General features: G+C 37.9%; 2 protein-coding genes across 3 annotated transcripts; one reads left to right on the top strand and one right to left on the bottom strand.

Moving 5' to 3' along the window:
• Positions 1 to 978: 978 nt before the first annotated feature.
• ergic3 (ERGIC and golgi 3) lies at positions 979 to 17,286 on the bottom strand. Of its 2 annotated transcripts, XM_005946944.3 has the most exons (14): positions 17,103 to 17,286; positions 15,459 to 15,529; positions 14,460 to 14,547; positions 14,238 to 14,357; positions 12,650 to 12,746; positions 12,383 to 12,548; positions 11,663 to 11,720; positions 9,195 to 9,209; positions 6,660 to 6,691; positions 6,405 to 6,501; positions 2,754 to 2,818; positions 2,455 to 2,591; positions 2,062 to 2,117; positions 979 to 1,942 (listed from the first exon to the last, which is right to left on the bottom strand). In XM_005946944.3, the coding sequence occupies exons 1-14, from the start codon at positions 17,188 to 17,190 to the stop codon at positions 1,863 to 1,865; spliced, it is 1,170 nt and encodes a 389-aa protein (XP_005947006.1). In that variant the 5' UTR covers positions 17,191 to 17,286; the 3' UTR covers positions 979 to 1,862. The 2 variants fall into 2 exon arrangements, with proteins under 2 accessions (XP_005947006.1, XP_005947007.1); XM_005946945.3 differs by lacking the exon at positions 9,195 to 9,209.
• romo1 (reactive oxygen species modulator 1) lies at positions 3,569 to 6,021 on the top strand. Its single transcript, XM_005946942.3, has 3 exons — positions 3,569 to 3,721; positions 5,344 to 5,474; positions 5,772 to 6,021. Exons 2-3 carry the CDS (start codon positions 5,344 to 5,346, stop codon positions 5,878 to 5,880), a joined length of 240 nt encoding a protein of 79 aa, XP_005947004.1. The 5' UTR covers positions 3,569 to 3,721; the 3' UTR covers positions 5,881 to 6,021.
• Positions 17,287 to 18,882: the final 1,596 nt, after the last annotated feature.

Raw genomic sequence — 18,882 nt, 5'->3', positions numbered from 1 at the left:
GCGTCGAGTTCTTACACTAACCTCAGACCAGTAATCCTCAGACTCAGATGGTGTCCCTATGTGTGTAAACCTGATGAAAGTCAGACAGATGGAAACGGTGCAATTTAACAAATACTCCAGCAGTAAATCCGAGGAAGTTTTATTCAATCCCCATTAGTTTTCCCTCCTCGGGTATCAGGTGGGCAGAGAATCAGTCCTGACATCTGTTTTTTAGCCGCCATATGTAGAATTTTTAAATTAATGACTCCTTCAACTTCCAGTAATAGTTTTGAGGCATTAAATGTTATAACTGTTAGCAAGAAAGTAAAAATTTTAATCACGTCTTTGAATTTATTTATTGTTCAGCAATTCAAATAGTTTTAATGCTGTGCCGAAAGAGGGGTGAGTATCTGAGACAGCTGTCTCTGATGGTGGAATAATGATGGAGGACACCGACATGAGGCTATTTTAAGTCAACTCAAAAAAGCAGATTGAAAAATCAGACGTCTTTACATAGTGTCTTTAAATTATGTGGGAGTATTTGTAGTGCTCTGATTTTATCATTTCGTTTTTTCCCAGCTACACTGGCTACACAGCTTTCATTTATACAACACTGAAACATTTCTGTCATCTATTTAGCACGCCTGTGTTTTACTCCACTCAGGTCTTGCTTGGTTTATAACATGGCCAGGGTATTTATACGAGCTCTGATAAAGACCTGCAGGCCACATCGCCAGAATAAATTGGTGAAAATGACATTTTTCATCTTTTCACCGGACATTTTGTTTATGCGCTGTATTTGAACTTTTAGACATTCAACACAGGAACAACACTGAAACTAATATACTGGGAAAGTGCATCTCAGGAATCAACTAGGTGTTAGCGTGAGTCTTTTTTTTGGAGGGACAGAGGGGTTAATTACATTTTAGCAATATTTAAACACTAAATTCATCTTCTCACTTGTACAGAAACAGACATAAAGGGAACATGTGATGAGAATTTGCAAGTCAGGCTAAATTTAATATTTTTCTTGTCAATAAATCCCTTTTGAAAAGCCCAAAAGCAACAAATGTGTGACTATCTAAATACAAAATACTAAAAAAAAAAAAAACCAACTGCCCAGTTACTTCTTAAAATAGCTGGTTAGTTAGCTTCATTCATTTGATTTACAACTGTTATTCAAAACAGCCAGTTGGCAGCAATGGAGCATGGTTGGTTTAGCTCTTTTTGTGGAACTTGCTGTGAGTAAGAAAGATAAAATAAGACAAACATAACCAAAATAATGAGTTTGTAATCTCAAAAAGTTTGAAGACCAAGACCACGAACTGTATTTTACATGATTGTGACTTTTAAGGCCTACTGGAGCTTCAATTTTATAAAATGTCATCAGTGAGTCCAGGTTACATGAAGTGAATAAGTGATAGATGGCCTGTCTTTCTTATTCCTCTAGACACTGGGGTCAACCACGATTCTCTAACAATCATTCGGTGTAGTGATCTGACAGTGGACCGGTGCGCAGGTCCTTTTTCCCCCCGGAGGCTGCGTGTGCATCTGCTGCTGTGCTTGTAATCAATCACAGAAAAATCAATCTCTGATTCTGTCTCTGTCCTGTGTGGAGAGGAAAATTCAAAAACGCGCAAGTTCCTCTCCAGACTTTTTCAAGAACAAAAAGTGAGGCAGAGAAATTTAAAACCTGGACGATTTAAAACTTCTGTCTCTCTCTGCATTTCTCTCCCTCGACCTAAGAGAAGACAGAGAGATGGAGAGCTGTGCTCCCGCTTTCAAACTTCTCCCTCCACCTTTCTGCCCTTCTTCTCTCTGTCCTTCTGGCTCTGTCATTGTCTTGGTCTGTGTTGCACCGTGGAGGCCACTGGGGAGTGCTGTTAGGATGTCTTCCCCAGCTCTATCTTCTTCTGGATGGCACGAGCTGAATGGTAGATGAGCGAGTCGATCAGACCGGCCACTGCACAGGTCAGGAGGCAGGATAAACACAGAGACACAGTTTGATTACATTTTTAATAATATATACATATTTTATTGCACAGGTAATAACACAAAGCATATGTAAATAGCACCACTGACCTGTAAATACTCCTCCAATAATGGCACAAACTCCTGTTAGGAAGTGTGTAAAGGACCTGAACAGGGAGAGAGAAATTATTTGATATTTAGATTTGGCAAAAAATACATAATGATATCCTGGTATTCTCGCCAGCCTATCTGAAGGCTAGACCGTCCCCATTTCACAGCCTCGCACTTACAGCCGTCCCGATCTTTGAAGGACCCGGCCCACGTAGACTGTGAAGGCCGGGTCCTTCGAAGGATGCGGCCTATGAAGGTAACTTATAGATGTAGTCTTATGGATGACCTATCTACTAAATCAAACAGGTTTACTGCATTGGCAGAGTCACAATGTAAAAACTTATCGTGTTTGAAAAACGGTCAGCAATAATGAAAGCTACTGTTACAACTTGCCTGTGTTTCTCTGTGAATTTAACCATCATGGGTGACAGCTCATATAAAACAAAGACGCCTGGCAGCCCCTGGTCTCCTATTAGCCCGTTGGCCACTTTCTCGTGCCTGGTCACTGAGAACTGGTTTGTTTTTACCACCTGGTGAAAAAAGTGAAAACCGAAACACAACAAAAACCTGAGTAATCCAGGCTGTAATTTATGTGTTTGTTGTTGTTTTTTTTAATTAAATAACTTCTTAAAATCACATATTATGCTTTTGGTGCATTTGAAGAGTAAACATAAAGAGACAGTTCGACTAACCTCGCCGTCAGTTTTCACGTAGATGGTAGGAACAATTTTCACAAAATACTGGTACATCATCGATGCTGTGAGGAGGAACGTTTTTACCATTAAAATATGAAAGCAGTCACATTAAAAAACATAATAAAAAAATCTAGACTTCAAACCCAACCACAGCTCTATTCTATTGTCTCAGATATTAAAACAAGTGTTCATGACATGTTTTATATTTAGGACTATTTTTAATTCAGTTTACAACACAGTACAATCTGACAAACCCTAAAAAAAAAAAAAGAGTCACACATATACAGTGAAGCTTACAAAGCTGGATCACAGCATGTCAAATAACTTCAAATGAATGCATAGAACTAGTTGTTTGAAGAGTCCTTCTCCTGACAATATTTTTATATTTCAGCTTTGTGCCACTTCTCATCTATACCTCAGGAAATGAGACACTTTCTGCTGGCTGCTAAGATTGATTTCTGGATCACAGGCACTAAGGACAGGGAAGACCAGGAACCGCAAATCCATTATTATATCCCAAAGAACCAAAATGTTTTTGATTAGTAAAGCTTTTTGTCAGAATCTTGAAAATTACAGGAGGGGGTTCTGTACTCAAAACATATTATTTAAATTTGGATTAAATCTACATCACAGGTTTTAAAAAACTGACCTTAAAACAAAGGAGTAACAGTGATGTGTTAAAGAACACAATAGTGTGAATGCATTCACACAATTAGCTGCTTAATGGAAATAAATGGGAAAATTGTATTAAATGTTGTAATAAAACACAACCACAGGATGGCGCTGTTTGCTCCCCCCTCCACGTTACTGTAGCTCTTTATAACCTTCCTCTATCTTTTCCTTCTTCCTCTATCCGGTTATGGAGGTCTGCTTGAAAGGCATTTAAAAGCAGCTGCGCTCAAACTCACGAGAAACCTGAAGTTTCAAATCTAAAACCCCCCTCCGTTTTAAACACACAATTAAAGGTAAGCGTGACTTCGGACTCATTCTTTTTAGAAATCACACAGTCGGTGGGACCAGGCCTCGTCTATCTGTCAAGGCCACAGGTGACGTTAGCATGCTAAGCTAACATAACAAACCACACGGAGAGAAAAAGGTGAATTTGACAGGTTTCGCAAAAAGGAGACCACACTTTCCTTTGTTATCTTTGCTTACATAAGCGCCCTTAAACGGCAAACGTTAACACGCATGGACAAGCTAACATTAGCCTAGCATCCCAGCTAGGGAACAGAGTAAGTCTACGACCTGATTTGTATTAATGCGAGTCAAGGCAACAGATTAAAATGTCTTTAAGCTGTAATGGTTTTAACTTGAGTGACTTAAATTACAGATTAATCTCGGATATGTTTTTATAATATTTACTGGCAACGATGCACAAGTGTATCCAAAAAGTCAGTAAACATACAGAAATGCGCACAGCTGCAAAGGGTGACGACTAATTGCTGATGGTAACTGCAGAGTAGTGGAACGCGTGTACAACTGGGATCACTGGGTTAACTCTGTGACCTTAAGGCAAAGAAACCCAAAACACAATGTACATAATTGTTATACTTGAATACTTTCATTCCAAAAAACTCAACAAGGTTCTTGCCGCACTTTGTGAGCTGTAATGACGACCCTGCAGTGATCTGAGATTGTTTACAAGCTTCAACCTGAACATTTACCCCTGGCAGCTGCTCACCTACATCCTTGCAGCTATTCTTAGATTTATATTAATGCAGTTTGCACTACTCTTATACAATCTCAATCTTTACTCTTTAACACAATTTTTAGTTATTTTGTTATCATTCTTGTGCATAAATACAATCTGTTATTATACACTGTACCATTTTTATTTGTTATCTTGCTCTTCTAGCACTAGTTTTCTTTCTATTTTGACATAAATCAGAGGCATTGAAGCCTCTGACACCTGAATTCACAAGTAAAGTTCAAAGCCCTGGTTGTGCCACTTAAAGAATAATATTCTTCAGAAGAGTACAACCCAACATGTAATTTTCTCATATGGGGATAATATTGTTGGCTGATATTGCCAAGAAGATTACGTTTACTGACAGCGCTGGCTGAGATTTATTTCACGATGTTTACATTTTTATGGCTAACATGAGGAAAAAACATCTTGAACAGTTCATGTATTTGGGTACTGAAGTGCTTTTTCTCCTGGCAAAAAGGGGGAATGAATAGCTTTATCAGACAAAACATTTGAATACTAGAATCAGCCCTGAGTTTCAGAAATGGTGAATCATAAGTTGCAATCTAGAACTTGCATTTGTTAATCTAATCAAATGGTCAACAAAAATGATATGCTATAAGTTTTAGTAATTGTAGTGCATTTACTTATATGGCTTTGTAATCTGGAGTGTTTCTGTTGCCACTGTTTCTGCAGATAAAATAGCTAATATTGATGAAATTAGAAAATATAATAATCTCACAAGTCATCATTTGTAGACCTACCACAAGCCGCTTTTCACAGAGTGAATTAAGGATTCCAGAGGGTCTGTTTTACAATTTTTGAATAAGAACAAATACATAAGATGATAATTTATCTAGCTGGTCTTTAACCTGTTTTTTTTGTTGCAATCCTCTGTAGATGCCGGTGGCTGTAGGTCCATATGGCCAGACCCAGCCAAGTTGCTTTGATCGGGTCAAAATGGGCTTCATGATGGGTTTTGCAGTAGGAATGGCTGCTGGTGCCATGTTTGGTACTTTCTCCTGTCTCAGGTAGGTTTGAATTTGGTGTGGGAACAAACTATTTATATAAGATGTAACAGTATTGTGCTGCTCTAAGTGGTAAATACAGACAGTGCATTTTGCGCATCAAGATGTTTTGCTACAATAATTGAAAACAATCTTATTAAAAATGTGTTTTATGGAATTTTTAAATTTGGTGTAAATGCTGCTTGCTTCAACTAGATGAAGAAATGAAAGCTTTAACATGTATCAATCTTGGGGCTAAATATGGAGTGTCTCACTCTAGGTCACATGAATAAAAAGTAAGACTGTTATTTCTCTCTCCAGGATCGGCATGCGTGGCCGGGAGCTCATGGGAGGAGTAGGAAAGACCATGATGCAGAGTGGAGGGACGTTCGGCACTTTTATGGCCATTGGTATGGGTATTCGCTGCTGAAGACAAGAGGAAAGACCTATATACAAATATTCAACAATGGGACTCTTCAACTATTTCCAGTCACAGCTTTCTGTCCATTCAGTGCTGCCATGTTCTCAGCCAACAGTCTAGTTTTGTCAATAAAAGTTCAAATTCGTGAAATGGTTTTCAGGGGGCATGTGATTTACTTTTTGATGCCTTTAAAACAAACAATTTGTAACACAAGTAATTATATTTAGTTCAGTGACACAACAGGGAAATACTTTTTCTTATCAATGCTGGTTTCTTTCGGTTACCAGCCAACCTTCTATTTTAAACATGAGCGGAAACCTGGAAGTTCACAAATGGCACATCTCTAACCACAGTTAAGAGTTTGGAGGAGCTGATCAATTTGTCACTGAACAGTTGTTTGACAGGTTAGTCCAACTTGGAAACATTAATCTGAGAAGTAAACCCTGAATCGTTTGAGAGCAAGTGCCAGGCTGCTCCTGCTTTGATGTCAGCAGCACTATTGATATTAAAAAAAAAAAACTTGTATCACTCACCCTGTGGTGCTGTGACATCAGTCCCATCCAGGGGGTTAACAAGACCGGGGTAATCTTTACCAAACGACAGGTGTTTTATCAGATGGGTCATGTTTATCTGTAGAAAGAGACATTACAAGTTAGCGGATCTCAGAAATTTCTCTGAGTAACTAGAAATAAGCATAAAATTTCACTGCTGAAACAGCCAGATAGCTTGGACTGTAACATACTTGCAGTATGTATTATGAGAAATGATCAAGAAAATATGTTACTTACATTGTCCAAGCCAAAACTCTGCAGGTCGTGTACTGCAAAAGAAACAAAACCACTTTAAATCACTTACTAAAAAGTAAAAAAAAAAAAAAAAAAAAAATTCAAATACAGGCCATGTGTAGTAAATGAAATAAAATGTGTTCAAATCAGCTTGTGTGATTGAGTAGTGCCCCTTTGTTCAGCTGTTTGACTCAATTTGTGGATGAATCTGTGGCTCCCTGGCACAAAAGTTCATTCCAGAGTTGGTAGATATCTGTCAAATACTGGAGTATCTAAAATGGGATAAATTTAGGGCACTTTTATGGTAAGGAGGTCGGATTTAGAGGGACTGACAAGCAGCAAGTTCTACAATGGCTCCACAGACAAACTCGTCACCTTTTTGGAAGAACTACAATCACACAAACAAGTGACAGCTGCACAGTGCAGAAGCTGATCAGGGCAAACTCTAAAGCAAACGCCAAAGGTTTGAGTTCACCACATGCTTAGCAGTAATGTATTACCCCTTTATTGCAATTAGTACTTGTATGTGCCGTAATAAAGGTACTGGTTTAGTAAATTTTATGACAAAAAAGAAAGTAATACCTCTTCTAATTCAGAAAAGCATATTTAAAATACCTTTTTTTTTCTTATACAAGCTGTAAGCCTGGTCCAGTATAATAGGTGCCATTATGTATTTGATCAATTTGAAATTTTACTTCTCATACACAGTCAGGGGACTAAAACAGCACAGAGACCAGAAATGTTAGGTCCACAGATGCTTGCCATTATTATACACAATGTAACTTGGAGCTTCGATCATCAAGCAAAGAAGAGGAGCAGTCTACAGAAGTCAAGTTATGTTGAACCTACACAATCTTTCCATTTTCAAACTTTAAAGATGATGCTGACTTAAAGGGAGCCGATTCTGCTTTATTCCTGCTCCATGTGTTTTTTTTCTTGGACTCTACTGCAGTAGTTTTGCATTATTTACAGTCAAAAATAATTCATCTTATACTGAGTGCAACTCCTCAGTTCGCCTTCTCTGTGAAGTTCTCCCTTCCCGCTCCCTGTAAGCCTACTCTGTTGTGCTCACAACTAAAGTAAAAGGACTACATTAGGGACATCCCCCATTTCTAAACACAAAGCCAGTAGAGGGGAAAAAAGTGAAACGGAGAGTTTAGAAGGCGGATCTTTTGTCTCACACCATTACTTGTGTGCTGACCTCATTATTTTAAAGTTCAGCCATGTTTAATAAAAGCGTCCACCAGTGGAGCAGTATATACTGTCACACACACACACACACACACAGACACAGACACACACACACACACACACAGACAGACACACGTGTATGACAGCCAATCAGAAAAGGCATAATAGGTCCCCTTAGAAGTAACAAAAGGCTTTACACAAATGCAGCCGGACCCCCCAACACCCATCAGCAACACTCCCCTTGAAATCCAACACTTGTGTTTTTAGCTCCTGCTTTTTCATCACGTTGCTTAATTATAGCATAGGTATATATATATTCACAGTAAGTACACTGCTCAAAAAATTAAAGGAACACTTCTTTAATCAGAGAACATCATCAAGTTAGTAAAACTCCAGTTTTAGCTGCTTTGGTTTTAATGAAATTAACAACAGACGCACTAGAGGGGCAACAATGAGACAACATCCAAGACAAGAATGGTCTTACAGGTGGAGGACACTAGCATTTTTCCCATCTTTTTCATTTCTGACAGTTTTTTGTTATATTAGTGTTGCATTTAGCTAGAGTCAGCATCACTGCTGGCAGCATGAGGAGACACCTGGACCCTACAGAGGTTGCACAGGTACTCCCAACTTCTCCAGGATGGCTCATTAATACATGCCACTGCCAGAAGACCGTCTCCCAACACAGCCTCAAGAGCATGGAAGAGATTCCTGGAGACAAGCAGTTACTCTGGGGGACCTGGACAGTACTATAGAAGGTCCTTAACCCATCAGCAGAACCGGTGTCGGCTCCTTTGTGATGAAGCAGGATGATGACAGCCAGAGCTAAAAAAATGACCTCCAGCATGGCACTGGTCTGAATGTCTCTAGCCAGGCAATCAAAAACAGGCTACCTGGCACTGTGGAGCCTGACTGGCATTTGCCATAAAATACCATAATTGGCAGACCCATCACAGGTGGCCTGTGCTTTTCACAAATGAGAGCAAGTACATGCTAAGCACACGTGGCAAATATGGAAAGGGCCCAGAAAAGCCACACAGAGCTCTACAGGTTAGGCAAAAACACCCTGACTGCCCTTGGGTATGAGGATGAACTCCTTGGACCCATTGTCAGACCTCATGCTGATGTGTTGGGTCCTGGGTTTGATTTTGGAAAAATGGTTGAGCCTTTTTCACTTTTGTTTTTCAGGGTGTCTTTAGCTAATGTGTTTTCCCCACATTTTTTTGAGCAGTGTTCTTCATTATGTGCAACTATTTATTGTAACAATAACCAGGCTAATAAACTGCATTAAAGCTGTTCTTCAAAAGAATAAAAAAAAGTAAAATCTGCAAAAAAGGATGGACTTACTTTCCACAGCGTGCACTACAGAAAAAAGAGAAAAGAGTCACAATAGTAATGCAGGTAGACAGCAAACCATGTTACATTAATGTGGTTGGGCATGTCAGTAGGGGCTGCACAACTTTGACAAACTGAGTTTTTATGCTTAATATTTTTAGATTTATAGCATTAAGAAACTAATAACTTAACTCAGGCAATGAAAACAAGCTCTTTGTGTTTGTGGTTTGGCTGTTTAGGAGTATTAAAAGCTTAACTCCATTATACATTTTGATTTATAAGCTTGAGATTTACAGCACAAAAAAATATCCAATTGAGGAGGATTATATTTGTCAGCTCTAAAAGGTTTGAGCCCCTTGTGATTTAGAAAACAGTTTGTATCCTGTCGGAGTAATTGTGCAGTCCCAGACACACACAGTACAGAGGGTTTAAGGTCAGTCCAGGCTGGAGATGATTTGGGACCAGAGTAAGGATGAAGCTGGTTTATTTCAGCCACAGCCTCGCTTACAGTCCTCAAGTGATTCTTGTCTCTTGTTTCTTCTGATAAGCATTTAATATTACACCGTTGAGATTCAGTCATGATCTCACATTAGCAACTTAAGAACAAAGGTCAGTGTTTTATGTTCCAGATAGGAAACTAAAATCAACAGTGGAAAGTGCAGTAAAACGTCAGCTTCCTTCACTGTTTTACCAGCCAGCCAGGTTTTTACTAAAACACATTCTTTATACTTTTAAATTTGGTATTCAGACAGTTTTAGAGTCAGATCAGAAGTAGTGTTGTGGCAGATTTGCCAAATAAAAATAAATGTTTTTAGCATGTGGTAGCTGGCTACTGTTAATTTCCTGCTCTGGTACTCCATGAGGTCTAAGTCATCAATGAGAATAAGAAATGCCCTAACCCACTGTTATTGTGTCTTAGCTGAAGATGTTTCATTTTAATTTGAAACAGAACATTGTTAAAAGTCCAACTTCCACATCCTGATAGTACACATAAGCAATTTTACTAAATGAACCAGTCAAAGCATAAATAGTAACAAGTGTCTTAGACCTCATGGGGTGACTGTACATATGAGGGAAACATTTAGCAGGCAGACAAAAAAAGACAACAACTTCCAGTCACAATAATGAGCAAAATGCATACACAATGATGGCAAACACAACAGAAACACAAGGAAGAAATGAATAAAAGGAATAAAAATGTAGACAAACACTACGTGAGAGGTAAAATGATGAGAAAATTGCACTTTGGCTGAAATAAACTTACTACGAACAGTTCAGAACAGCTTTGTTAGCTCCAGAAAAAAACTTTGGTTTATCTACAAACTCAAAGTTCAGCTATCTTCTAAAGAGAAACCTCTGAGTACAGAATATGACCCCCATCAAGAAACACTGCAGTCAGCTTTGTAAAACCTGATGTGGGTTCAGTCAAACTCCCAGGCAATGCATGAAAAACAACACGAATGACATGCAGTGTCACTAATACCTCTTTCCATTAATTGCAAAGCATGAATAACAGAATGTATTGTTTTCTGCCTGTGAAATCATAAAACCTTTTCAAAATAAAAGACTGAAGATTTCAGAACTTAATGGATTTTAGATAATATAACACACTGACCATTGCCTTTTTCAAAAAAAAAAAAAAATAGCCTAAATTTACATTTTGTATCCGCTGACCGGTGAGTCCGTGTCTCAGATCCTGTATTGGTAGACAAGATCAGCTGACTGCACTGTAGCAATCCCAGCTACTGTATGTCAAAATCTTCATCACTGAGCTAAAATGAGTATTCTCAACAAAGCAGTCTGAATAGTGACAAATTGCTGTCATATTTATTTCACAAGTAATAAATGCTAAAGCCAAAATGATTTATATTTATTCTTATTATTTTACATTTTTCAAAATGTAAAATAATAAGCAAGCTTATTGTGCATGATTTTCTGTTTTTAATGAACAGATTTAGATGTGTGGCTCAATGTGGACATTTGATTGATGGATGGCTGGATAAATGAATAAATACAGACAGAGAGACTGATGAACAAACATACCCATCAAAGGTTTATAAACACCCTTATGATAGCATCGTAAACTTGTCTGCTAGTCACTCCAAATTTATTTGGAAAAATATAGTCACAGTGATTCTTTCTGTTTAATTAGGTGTCGTTCAACAGCGCAGTGATGAAATCCAGGTGAAACACTCCAGACTACAGTGCTCGTCTCAGATCACTGCTGAATTGTCTGTGATAAAATATATTGGGTGTCTTTGCCTATAGAAACATCAATTCATCAAAAAGCTTCTTATTTAGAAACTTGATGCATATCTTAGATGCCAACAGTTCTATAGATTCTGGCTTTTTAAAGGTATTTTGGGCTTCTGACTATAATTACATACAAAGCTCTGCCAATTAGTAAAATAAAAATAAACTAAGGGTGTTAAAAACCTTTGGTTAGGTGTGTCTGTGAGCTGAATGGAGTGGCAGCTTACCGTGGACATGAGACTGCTGGAAACTTTTTCCTGGAGCGAAGTGGAAATTTCCTGCCACCTAAAGCATAAAAAACCCCACCACAAAACATGAGACATATGTATACATAGATATATCCATTTATTAAATTCACTTTGATAAAAATGTCAAGTGATAGCATTGCAAAGGCGTTTTTGTTTAAACCGCAGTTCCATTTATAACATATTATTCCTGTTAAACTCTTTCTTGCAAAAACGCTACAAAAATAATTTATTTTTTTCAATATTATCTTGTCATATTTTAACTTTGCTCAAAGATCATCTCAGATCATCTTCCACACAGTGGTCCCAATAACAGGGCACAACATTGCTGCATTAGGCAAATAAGGCCAGCTTATGACTGAAACTGGTGCTCAAGGAAACGGCGAATTAAAAGCCACAGACAAATAAGAGTGACATTTACTTATGTAAGTCTATTAATAACTTTCAAAACAGTTTCTTCATAGGCTGGAAATTCTGGCTCTTGCAATACAAGAACCAGCTACGTCAACATAAAGTTACACAGTTGTGTATCATTCTGAGACTTTCTGAGTTGTGTCATCCCAGGTACGACATACTACTGATGACTACTCATCTCAGTAGTATTCTCGTTCTGAACACTGGATGTCCTCCCGAGAGATAACAAGCCTGCTGATCTTTGACAGCCCTGCCATGTTATTAAGGATGACGTGTAAGACTTCATACCTTGTTGACTTCCAGGAAGCCGTAAACCTGACAGCCTTCATTCTTCTGCTCCTGCATCTTCTGAGTGAAACCCTCTCTTTTACATTGCTCGATGGTGTCTGCACTCTTGAATGCCCAGCCTCGCCGCCGATACGCTTCGCGCACATCATCACAGGTGTTGCAGCATCTGGACACACACACCAAGAAGAACCAAGGCGAGTTAACACAGGGTCATACAGTAAACAGAGTAAACAGAGACAGAAAGAGCAGCCTGTGTTTGTGTCTTACTTGAGATCTTCAGTTTCAGCTCCGTAACAGCTCTCGCATCTGTCTGGGTCCAGCGTGCTGGGATCAAACACTTCACCATCATCAGCCTTACCGAGCTCTGAACAATAAAACACAAAATAATCATGATGATTAGCAGCCAAACAACATCCCTACTTCAGCACATAACTCTGAGGAAGATAAACCCTTCCTAAATTACATAGTTGTGTGTTTTTTTTTATTTGCATTACTATTACTATTTGCATTACTGACAGGATATTGGGTCTCTTTACACATAATATATATATAAATATATATATATATATATATATATATATATATATATATATATATATATATATATATTATATATATATATATATATAATATCACACCATGTATGACACTCCATTTAATGCTGACTCACATATCTTTGTTTCAGGTTCTTACTGCATGTATATATATGTAAAGAGACCCAATATCCTGTCAGTAATGCAAATATGACAATATTATAAAAAAATATAAGAAATGCTCTTTTTGTACCGATTCTTGTCATCTTCATTTTGTATTTTGAGGTTAATAATGAGACTACATAAGCAAAGTTACAGATGAAACTGACAAATATTTCCAATTTTCTATAGATACTGCAACAATATTGTTAGTCAATTCTTTGACCATGATCATCCTCAAGTTGAAATCTGATATCAGAACAGACCTGAGCAGCATCTAAGCAAAACAAAAGGTTCAACTGCTCCCATATTATAAGAGCCACAAACAGCTTTTAAGTAGCAGTGCCTCATGCATTCACAGTATTGTTGACTGAGGTCTTCTATAGAAGAAATACATATGAGCTTATACATCAAAGAACTGTAAGACACTTTCTTTGTAAATCATTTTCAGAATGCTTTCATTCTCCTGGCACAATAAAAAAAAAGAAACACTCCCAACAAGTTTCACCATGCATTCCTTTATCTGGGAATTAAAAACACTCCATGGAAACATTTTTCCCAAGTGGTGCTTCCCCAATTGGAATCTTTCATTTTTAGTGTTCTGCCAATAACAAACATCCACCTTAGTGAGAGTGAAACAGTCGACCAATGATGCTCCATTAACAGGAATTTCCCAAAATTCCCCACAGTCAGTGGTGCTTTCTATACTAGAATGCTGAGAAGCAACTTGACTTCTGGATTTGTGAGCATACGTTTCTTAATTTTCTTAGGGAGTGACAAAACTATAAAATTCCTCAATATTTCTGACTCTGGAAACATTAATAAGTCACAGATCTTACCTGTGTATCAGTGATGCATGTTCATCACTGGAATGTTTTTATGTTTGAGAAGCAAAAAAAATAAGCAGGAAAATGGAACGAGTTTGCTGACTCATCGTCTGTTTTAAAACTATGCCCAGAGAATTTTACAATGCAGAGGCTCTGCAACAAGAAAACAAGCAAACAAACAAAGGAAAAAACTGAACAAAAACCATCTAACAAAAAAATCATCACATTATTTGTTAATCCACTGCGCTGCCAAACCAAATATGCACACCTCCACACACTGTCCAATCTGCTGAGCAGTATCAGCACCTTAATGGTGAGCGTAACATCAGCTTTTACCGTGCTTTTCTGCCTCCTGGGTGACAGGTTTGAGCTCTTTATCCAACCGCTGTTTGAACAGATTGTGTTCAACGTCCAGCTGCTGCTCACCAGCCACGTCCATTGCATCTATACTAAGATCTGCCAAGAGAAAAAGCAGATGTAGGTCTTTATCATTAACATATGTTATGATTAGCATGCTAACTTCATCAGTCTGGAGCTTCTTGAGAAAAGAGAACTTACAAGCACACGGCATGTGAGGGAAAATAATATCGATGTTGATTTTGAGTTTGTCTCCCCGTGACGTGTCGACGTACAGCTCAGGATGGACCTGCCGGGCACAGGTGATTGTTAACTTAGTCATCCACGTAAAACAGAAACACCAGTAAAAACAAACGTATTTAATCAGTCAGGGAACAATTTATCTCTGATGCTTTTTGTTTTTTTAAACACCAAAGAAACAGAAAGTTAGTCTTCATTTCTGCACTAAACACAGTAGAGTTTCTGAGAAAACCCTGGAAAAAAATTGTTTTTGTTTGTCCTTCACACTTGTGTGTGTAGACTTTTAGTCTATTTCACTGTTTACATGTGCAGACTCATCAGAGCAGTCTAACAGGTATTTCAGGCCACCTTTATCACCACAGTCTGTACCTTTAATCATCGGGAGAAAAAAATTAACACAATCAGGATCTTGGAAACCACGTCATCAGTGTCAGTTAACTGGTATCAGAGGAAACCAGATTTATGATTATGGTTCTTTGCAGATAATAAATATGGATTCATTCATAATGGAAATTTAATTGGAAATTTACTTTATCAAGGAGAAATAAACTGAGACACTGCACTAAGCCCCAGTATGAGACTTAAGTTGCCTGCTGTAACCAAAAGTATTCGTTTGGTATCATATATGAGAACAAGAACAAAAATAATCATCATATTTAGAGACAAGGCAGTAAATATTTTCTTACATTTTACTGAAAAGATTTAGCTCTAGTTCTAGAATATTATCTAGAATTTGCACATTCAAAAATAATTGTGAAATTTCTATTAATGAATTTTTCTGACATGTTTGATTAGACCACTGGCCTGCACATGTAGAAGCTCAGAAACAAGTGTCAAAAAACAGATTTGGAACTAAAACCTGTTATTTTTTACTTTGTGTGCCAGGTGTTGGGTTTAATTTCACAGGGTGGAGGATGACACCATCTAAAGAGGACATCAAAATAAAGTGGATAAACTCACCTCTTTAGTCAGATAGTATTGCAACTCAGAGACAAACAGGATTAGCATGATGACACCACTGATTATAGTCACTGCAGAGACAGAGGAAGTATGCATTTTAACACCACACAATATCACATTTCTGTATAATGAGAAAACTCTGAACTATAACCAAGTGATTACATGAAAGGAATACGTGTACAACAATAACATGGAAAAGAAGCAGCATTATTGTTACTTGTACCTTCTTTCCAAAAGTAATCCAATATTCATTTATCACCTAATTCTGGCATATACAGACTGCATATATACATACATAATATGGCACTAATAAGTTCATAAACTAGCCTACACCACAGTCAGCTCAGCTGGAATACTGGATAGTGCTGAGTCAAAGATCTTCTGCTGAATAACTACATCTAGGTCTAGATATTTTTTGACACCATTACATTTAATATTTACAGAATACATTTAATATACATAATGTACTCAATTGTGCAGCATGGTGGCACAGTGATTAGCACTGCTGTGAAGCAGCAGTGTCAAGGCGATATTGAAATTTGGTCTTGTCCTTTGGCATCACTGAATGACACGCTGGGTCAACAGTGAGTCAGAACTGATGCTCCCAAATGCTCTTTTTTCAAGGATCATGTTCTAACTTTCCCTAAATCTAAGCAAGTAGTTTTCAGTCTCTAAATCTCAATAGCAAAAGCAAAAACTGTTTGAAAATCAAATGAATTAGCAATTGAGGAAAAACGATGAAAGTGGAAAACACAAAGGTCCAAATGTGAGCCGAACCTCTGTCTACTGTGATTCTTATGTTTGACACCCCTGGTTTAGATGATACAAATACATCCCTCTTCTTCTTCCATATTCACAAAACAATGTGTTTTGACAGTCATTTAACAGTCACCAGTTTAAAAAAATCCCTAGATTATAAATAACAATAGCCCTGTTGGAAGATCAAAAAGACTAAAAGGTCTACTATACCTCACATTATTTATAAACCATCCTCTACACAATTTTAGTTCCTACCAAACTACACAATACTGTTGTAGTTCACACATCATGATAACAAGACTGTCTCTAAGCAAATGTCTGCATAAGGCGCTGTAATAGATTTGTTGTATATAACCTTTCTAATGATGCTTGTCCCATCTCTTATGTTATTGTCATCATAGTATAATTAATTTAGTTCAAGCCTTTTCACGTCTGTTTTTACCTCTTGAATTCCCTCTCTCGAATTAATAGTTTTACTCTATAAAAACCACAGGAGAATGATTACAAACTAGTCAACAGTCTTGTAAAATCATGAAAAATCCCCAACAAGTCCTTCACAAAAAGCCTGTGACACAAACTCCTCAAAATGTGTGATTTTAAACCGGTTTCTCTGCATTTGCACCCACACTTTATGCTCAACTGTTCCTGAGCTAGCTGCATCGCTACTCTGTTATCGGAAATGTAAATATTACAGACATCTATTCTGCTTGATTTCAGGCTTCCCTTGAGTTGCCACAGACATGCTAATACTGTAACTTTATTCATGTGTACTGTATTTGAGCACTGATAGGAGAAATGAAGCAAATAGCTTTGTTGTTAGCCGGTGCAGCTAACAGGCTGTATGTATGAATGGCTGCTGCTCTGTGACAAATTAAAGCCTCTCACCAGTCGCCCCTCCCCACGTCTTCACTCGGAAATCCTCCAGAGTTTTAGGATAAGCGTCAAACTGCTTCAGTTTATTTAACGTGTCCATTTTCTAAACCTCCAATCACCCGCTACAAAAAAATGTTACCGACAGATTCCTTCAGACACACACACCAGCCCTCAACTTTCACTTCCGGGACACGCGAGGGGCAAGCTTGGGCCAATCAGCGTCGGCCGCGTATTTTTTTCTTTCTCCTTGCGTTCCTTGTTTTCTTCATTCAAAGGTCTACCTGTGGACACGCTGGTTTACATACAGTTGCATACATTTTACAACAATAATCACCTTTGTGGTGATTATCAGTAGTTACATTTAAGGCTATTGGCAATCAACAACTGCATTATAATTAACACCAGTAATAAATAAATAAATAAGAAAGAAATATTAACGATTCATTAATACAGAAGATATCAAGAAATCCATTATTTATTTGACTGTGGCCAGTTATTTGTAATTTTTTATGCTTTGATACTTTTTGGATATTTCCCACATATGTTGATACTTATTCATACTTGTTTCAGGTGATGTATCAAATGTCAGGCACCAGAAGGAGCTTGTATGTTTTTGCAGTTCATGTCTGGGTTCAGGCACAGCACTGTGGTTTCAAGTTACTCAGTGGCTCTAATTTGGCTTAAGGCGTAAAAATGCTGTCTCACTTTGTTAGTCCAGTGTTGGACTGGTGGATGGTGACATGTCCAGATTGTATGCTCTTAAATGCCTGTCCCTGAATGGGTTGAAAAAAACTGAGAAAGAGCCTAAATTATTGATCGTATCTCCAGACTCCCCAGAACCAAATCCAGTGGTGCATCTTTTGAGGTGCAACAAGCTCAATCCATACATCCTACAACCGAGAGAACCCAAAAGATCAGTGCCCACATCGTAACATCAGATACAACACTCCAGAGTCCTGGGTGAGAGCTATTTTGGCTGAATGACAGAGGCCCAGCTTCACTGTTACGCAGTCTTTCACCACCAATAAGGTGGCAAACCTGCCCAAGTCACATAGTTAACTGTTCCTGTGAGACACAGTAGGGATGGGAAAGAGACATATTAATAGTAGGTGTTGCAAAAGTCAAAATCTGAAATGGAAGCACTACAAAAATTTCATGCTTGAGTGTGGACATAGTTACTCAACATTTGAGGATTTGTGGAAGAGGTGCAGTGGTGAGCACTATTGCCTCATAGCAAGAAGGATTAAGGTTAGAACAGTTTGCATGTTCTCCCTGGGGGTTGCAGATGCATGGGTTTTCTCTGGATGCTACCAAATTTCAAAGACATGTTAGGCTAACTGGTGAGTCTCATCTAGATAAAAATGTTCAAAGCGATGCATAGTCAAAGTAGCATTTAGTAAGGAGTATTTTGAGCTCTCAGTAAGACTTAGAGCACAAAATATAAATGCTGGCCCATTGCTGCAAATATGCTAAAGTAAAGATTCACAGTGCAAAAAACAAACAAACACAAGACTCAATAGCCTAATCGTTTTTAATCAAAATGTGCATTGCTAATAAAATAAAGACCTATTTACACAGTGAGACACAATAAGATTGTACAGAGACAGCATTACACAGACCGATCTACAGCAGATCTCACTAAACATTTTTACTTCCAAATCTCCAGAATGTGAAACATAATATTTTATCAGTATGTTCAACTTGAGGAATTTATTTTCAGTGCCAAAAAACAATTACCTGTATTTGTACCACTAACTGAGATAAAACAGTGCGAAACAACTCTGACATTAAA

This window comes from Haplochromis burtoni, unplaced genomic scaffold (genome assembly GCF_018398535.1).
Source record: "Haplochromis burtoni strain Fernald_Lab_line unplaced genomic scaffold, NCSU_Asbu1 Contig_183, whole genome shotgun sequence".
NCBI classification, from domain to species: Eukaryota; Metazoa; Chordata; class Actinopteri; order Cichliformes; family Cichlidae; genus Haplochromis; species Haplochromis burtoni.
The sequence above is the reverse complement of the archived record's forward strand: the minus strand, read 5'-3'. Positions and strand labels throughout refer to the sequence as shown.